Consider the following 6,314-nt stretch of genomic DNA (forward strand, 5'->3'; position numbering starts at 1 on the left):
AAATAAAAAAGGAGTAGTAATTCATTTTCATGTATTGGAAAAACACATTGTTCTACATTAAGAGCTGCAAAATAACTCGGTTGCAAAATCTTCATTCTAAAGTACTTATATTTATTAGAAATAAGTAGCTGTAGGTTAAAATGTTAAAAAATAATTACATCTTATAAAACAAACAAAATACTTTTAAAAAATATGTAGATATATATAAAAAATAAAGTAAATATACATTTAAAAAAAGTGGTGTGAGTGTTTTTGCATGTGTAGAAAGAAACACAATTTCATTGTCCACATTAAGAGTTGCAAATCAACTCAGTAACATAAAATCTTCATCATAAGGTGTTTTTTTATTTAACTAAACAGTTTCTCAGTTTAATATTTGTCAGATTTGTTTCTTCTGTTGGTCAGTAATCGTCTAACTCTCTTCCAGATTTCCTCTTGCAGTTTCCTGTGAAATGGTTCCTGGATCCTGCAGCAGGAACTGGATTTCTGTTACAGGAAATAAAGTGCAGAACTAATGCGACGGTGGCGTCCTGGGCTGCGGTGTCACAGACAGGACTGGGATTTCTCACTGCAGACGGTGTCCCAACATGTCCAGCCCGCTGCAGCGCATGGATGCTCATCATCCACTAGAGGACGACCGCAAATTCAAATGCAATGAATGTGGGCGTGGCTACAGACACGCCGGCAGCCTGACCAATCACAGACGGACTCATGAAGTGGGTTCGTTCCTGTGCTCCATCTGTGGGAAAGAAAACTGGAACGCCTCGGCCATGAAGAACCACCTGCGCAGCCACGCCTCGCTTAGAAAGTACTCCTGTGCCGACTGCGGGAAATGTTTTCGTCTGGCGGCGCAGCTGCAGACGCACCAGACGGTTCATCTGCCCCGCAGATCCACACAGGGCAGCGAATGCGGCCAGCAGCCTGAACATAACGAGGACGCAGACATCGCTACGATTCTCACGTCGCAGACAGAGCGCTGCAGCGTGGCGCCAAAGAGACCCTTTCACTGCGACCAGTGTGGGAAGTCCTACATCCACCAGCGCAGCCTGACCAATCACAAGAAGAGCCACCAGCTGGGCGAGTTTGAATGCACCGTCTGCTTTAAGCTGTGTGGCAACATGGCCGCCCTCTACAGCCACCAGAGGACCCACAGGGCGCGAGGCGAGATGGATCAGAGCGCGGCTACCGGGTCAGAACCGAACCTGTTCCAGAACCAGAAACAGGGAACTCCGGAGAATTTCTGCCTCCTGTGCCAGGTGTCTTTTCCTGGAAACAGGGAATTCCAGGAGCACATCCGGCTGCACAGGTCTTCGCCTGAGCCGGATGTTTCTCTGCCGGAGTCCGGCTTCAGTCCGTCTGCTGCAGAGGTTCTACAGAACTTTGACCTGAGTGGGTTTGACGGTCCGGATGGTACAGATGCTGTGGTAATGAGCGCATCACGGAGCGCTGTAGAAGAAGAAACGTCCCCTCCGGATCCGGATGAGAGACCCTTCAGGTGTCACACCTGTGGGAAGAGCTACCGTCACTCCGGGAGCCTCATCAACCACCGGCGCTCCCACCAGGTGGGTGCGTTCCGCTGTGCCGTGTGCAGGAAGCAGTACCCCCACCTGGCTGCCCTCAGGAGCCACCTGCGCCTCCACCGACCGCGGCGGCCATCTTCCCAGCCGTGGCGGCCATCTTCCCAGCCGCGGCGGCCATCTTCCCGGCCGCCCACAGAGCAGAGCTGGATCTGCCCGGAGCCTCTGAGCCAGCAGAACCAGACCGGGTTTGGATCAGATCAGGAAAACATGGCCGCCGACCACACCGGCAGCGAAACGTTCTCCACTCAGGGTCTCTGCTCCCAGGTTGCCATGGCGACGCACATGTGCGCGGACTGCGGCGAAACATTTGCAGACGTAGCCGGGGTCAAATCCCACAGCTGCATCCAGCTGCACCAACTCACACCTGCTGACCGGCCCTGCAGCTTAACCTTCGACCCCAGGGAAGCCCAAAGCCCGGAAACAACAGAGTTCAACTACTTTGAGCAGGGTTGCCATGGGAACAGCGCCGGAGAAGTCGAGGATCCCGACGAGGATGATGACTATCAGTGCTCAGTGTGCGGGATCAGCTACAGCAGCATGGTGGCCCTCAGGAGCCACCTGAGGGGCCACACCCGGTCCGACGGCGCTCCGCAGGGCGCCAACCCCCCACAACCAGAGTCAGGGGAGATGATGATCTGCAGTAGCTGCGGTGTCTCCTGCATCAGCTACAGCCACCTCAGCAGCCACGACTGCGCAGCCGAGCAGGAAGTTAAGGTCACCGAGGAGGAGGAGCTGAGGCCTGGCGGCGGCGGCGGCGGCGGCGGCGTGGAGCGCCAGCATCGGTGTGATCAGTGTGGGCGGTCATACCGCCATGCCGGCTCACTGCTCAACCACAAGAAGTCCCATAAAACGGGCGTGTTCAGGTGCTCTGTCTGCCAGAAACGCTTCTACAACCTGCTGGCGCTGAAGAACCACCAGAGGTCACACTTTGACCTCAAGAGGTCGGTGCATCTGCAACGTATTGATTCATCGATCGATTATTCTGACAGTCAATCAGATAAGAAAGTGATGCATGCTATAGATTTTTCATTTCAAGCTGCAGGACGTAATTTTTATAAAATATATTTTTTCCATATTTGTTAAAATAGTCAGATAATCAGAAACAGATAATCTGTGAAAAGATCGATCTCACTGAGCTGCTAATTCAATCTACAAAAACTACCAATCAGAGCCAGGAGGCGGGTCTTAGTGCTGTCAATCACACATGATAAATGTGTAAAGATGGGAAAACAACAAAATTGTTTATCTGCCGTCATGTGTGGCCATGCTAACTAGCCCTAGCATTTGTAGCTGTGTTGCATGCTATGTTGCAGTGAACCAGCTGTAGTGTAGCAAAGAGCTAGGGGTAGGGATTGGAGTGATTGACAGAGCTTAGACCCTCCTCCTGGCTCTGATTGGCTGCTTCTGACTGACTGATATATATACATTTCTTTAACAAATGATCAATTTTGTATTATACTGTCACAACATAATGATAATTTTTAACAAATATTTTAAAAAACATATATTTCAACCATTCAGAGCTGCCTAAACATTTTTGTTCTTGCAATGCGCTCATGTGCTGCTATTAGCACATTAGCAGAACCGTTCCCACCTCTGGTTTTATGAAACAAATAAGTTTCACCTTTTAAACTGAATTTCTTAAAGAGGCAGTATTATGTTTTTTCCAGCCACGTAGTTCTGTTTTATAGCAGAATCAATAAATTATGCTAACGTCAGTTGTTATGAAAATGATACATATATCAATGTGACTTAAAAGAAATTTAACTTCCTGATTGAACGCCTTGAATTTGGGCCTCTGTCTCTTTAAGAAGCTCCTGCTCTCTCTGAAGCTCCGCCTCCAGGAAGTCGTCCCAACATGGCTCCTCTATTAACCCTTTAACGTTTTGACGTTAAAGGGTATAGGAGCAGCAGCTCCTATAAGGAGCTGAGCAGCTGTTTGCTAATTGCTGCTGGCTAGTCTAGCGGAGCTGAGTGGGGGAGGAGCTGCGCCTCGGAGGCGGGACTAGGTACACCAGGCGTTTTGCAGCTGTATGGTTACCATGGAGATTAAAGGATTTCTCAGACATGCATGAAAGAATCACTAACATTACAGCATGATGGAAACATAAAGTCTATTTTAATGACACTGCCCCTTTAAATAATGAACTTTTCAATGTTTTTGTAATGTAAGGTTGAGATTTGTGGTGATGAGCTGTGATGTTTTGTGGTTTTTTTACAGGTTTGCCTGTCAAGAATGTGGAAAAGCCTTCAAGCTCCAGAAGCAGCTGCTGAACCACCTGAGAAAACACAAACAGAACCGAGCCAGAACCCAGGATCTGAGCGATCCGGTCCAGGGTGTCCGGCCGGAGGGAAGATGGCGGCAGGCGGCAGCACCGGACGGCGAGAAGCGGCCGTTCTCCTGCGACCAATGTGGCCGGACGTACCGCCACGCCGGGAGCCTGGCCAACCACAGGAAGTCCCATCAGACGGGCGAGTTTTCCTGCTCCGTCTGCAGCAACGTTTACTGCAACCAGCTGGCCTTGAGCAACCACCTGAGGATTCACCTGGCCAAGAGGCTCCTGTGCCAGCGCTGCGGCAGAGGCTTCAGGGGCCCGGCGCAGCTGCAGGCGCATGTCTGCGCTGCGCTCAGACCGAACGCTGCTGCAGGCCGGACAGGCCTCAGGTGCAGGAAGTCCTTCGACCAGCAGGCGGCGCCGTCCTGCGAGGAAGAGGAGCGGCCGTTCAGGTGCGACCTTTGCTCCCGCAGCTACCGGCACGCCGGCTCGCTGCTCAACCACAAGAGGACGCATCAGACGGGCGAGTTCAGCTGCACCATCTGCGCCAAGCGCTTCACCAACCGCGCGGCGCTGCGCGGCCACGCCCGCATCCACAGGAACAGGAAGTACGAGTGCACGGCGTGCGGAAAGGCCTTCCGTCGCGCCAGCGTCCTGCAGAACCACCAGCGGCTCCACGGACCGGCGCCGAACTTCCAGGGTCAGACCGGGCTGAAGAGGCAGCGATGCCTCAGGGGTCAGGAGGTCACAGCGCCCCCTGGAGTCCAGGAAGAGACAGAACAGAAATGCTTCAGGTGAGTTTATGAGATATTTATCCATTTTTCAACACAAACATAAAAACTGTGAAAACCGTAGAAATGAAAGTATCTAAAGCACCAAAACCTGACATTAGTTATTAGTTATTAGTTATTTTATTAACTATGAATAAAATAACTTTAACATGTTTTTACTTAACAGTAAAAAAGTATTTGGTAAAAAGTTACTCAAGTTCTGAGGAACTGATCAAATTATCAATCATTTAATATTTAAAATGACTGAATCTTATGGATTAAAATATAAAGTTAAGTGGAATTTTTTTAATTTTAAGGACAAAAATGATAATAATTTATAAACGTAACAAAAAATAACAAAATAGGCAAAAGAAAAATTTTCCAAATCAGTTTTTCAATTAAAAACTGATGAAACTTTAACAGAAACTGCAGCTGTGTGTTTGAGTCTGGTGGTTAAAACATGTTTTCATTCAGTGGGTAGAAAATCTAGAAATTTTACTCAAGTAAGAGAATAAATACTTCATAATAAAATTAATCAGGAAAAAGTAAAAAGTACAGCTTAGTAATACTCCTGAAAGTACATTAGTTCAACTAGTTACCACCCAGATCTGAGAGCTTTACAGACACAAGGTGACAATTTCAACTAATATGTAAAAAAATATATTTCTTATAAAAGTTACACACAGCAGCTCTAAATAAAATGGATTAAAATTGGAGATTGGAGATTTTCTGTTTGTTCCAGTGCTACTGTTTGTGGTGCAGGTGTGACCTGTGTGGGCGCTCGTACCGCCACGCCGGATCGCTGCTCAACCACAAGAAGTCCCATGCTGCAGCGCTGCACCAGTGCAGCTTCTGCCTGCAGACGTTTCCCAACGCCATCAGCCTGCAGCTGCACGCCCAGATCCGCCGCCAATGCTGCTCCGAATGCGGCAAAACCTTCTGCCTGGCGGCTCACCTGCAGAGCCACATGGCGGCTCACGCCCGGAAGCCGGCCGCCGCCGGGTCAGAGCGCCGCGCCGTAGAGGGCAGCGTTACCCACAGAGACCCTCAGAGCGAGGACAAGAGCCACGTGTGCGAGCACTGCGGCCGCGCCTACCGCCACGCCGGATCGCTACTCAACCACAAGAACAGCCACAAGACGGGCCGCTTCTCCTGCTCCGTCTGCCGCAAGGAGTTCTCCAACCTGATGGCGCTGAAGAACCACCGCCGCATTCACACCGAGCCCCGGCGATACCAGTGCCTGACCTGCGGCAAGGCGTTCCGCGTCTCCACGCAGCTCGTCTGCCATCGCCGCATCCACACCAAGGAGAAGCCGTTCGGCTGCCAGCGCTGCGGGAAAACCTTTTCCAGCAACTCCAACCTGAGGCACCATCAGAAGCTGCACCAGAGCGCCGCGCAGCCGAGCAGCGCCGGCGCTTTCCTGGACCTGGAGGCCTTCCTGTGACGTCATGCTGCAACACATGATGTCAGGATGAGGATTACTACAGACATAAATACATCATACCTCACCGCCGCCATCTTGGATGTGGCACATGGAGCGGTAGAACAAGATGGCTGACGATTTGCATTACAGACCAGATCTAGTGATATGACCGTTCACAGGTAAGAATAGAATCATTGGAAACGTATTTATGATACAAAAAAAAGTACATTTCTGCCAAAACGTTTCTGAGGTCTGAGACCGGGGT

At 50.1% G+C, this 6,314-nt stretch overlaps 1 protein-coding gene across 1 annotated transcript; it reads left to right on the forward strand.

Annotated features, from left to right (window-relative positions):
• The first annotated feature begins 206 nt into the window (after positions 1–206).
• Positions 207–6,215, forward strand: LOC106942822 (zinc finger protein 646-like). Its single transcript, XM_015026158.1, has 3 exons — positions 207–2,521; positions 3,802–4,650; positions 5,389–6,215. The coding sequence occupies exons 1-3, from the start codon at positions 588–590 to the stop codon at positions 6,068–6,070; spliced, it is 3,465 nt and encodes a 1,154-aa protein (XP_014881644.1). The 5' UTR covers positions 207–587; the 3' UTR covers positions 6,071–6,215.
• Positions 6,216–6,314: the final 99 nt, after the last annotated feature.

The sequence above is a fragment of the Poecilia latipinna genome, unplaced genomic scaffold (genome assembly GCF_001443285.1).
Source record: "Poecilia latipinna isolate Pla-1442-1.1 unplaced genomic scaffold, P_latipinna-1.0 Scaffold4583, whole genome shotgun sequence".
Taxonomy (NCBI): Eukaryota; Metazoa; Chordata; class Actinopteri; order Cyprinodontiformes; family Poeciliidae; genus Poecilia; species Poecilia latipinna.

What these genes read in the sequence shown, in the direction of transcription:
- LOC106942822 (XM_015026158.1), top strand. Translation starts at nt 588, where the DNA reads ATGTCCAGCCCGCTGCAGCGCATGGATGCTCATCATCCACTAGAGGAC. An exon ending in TCACACTTTGACCTCAAGAG is followed by an intron (nt 2,522 to 3,801) that starts GTCGGTGCATCT and finishes GTTTTTTTACAG; the next exon opens with GTTTGCCTGTCAAGAATGTG. An exon ending in ACAGAACAGAAATGCTTCAG is followed by an intron (nt 4,651 to 5,388) that starts GTGAGTTTATGA and finishes TTTGTGGTGCAG; the next exon opens with GTGTGACCTGTGTGGGCGCT.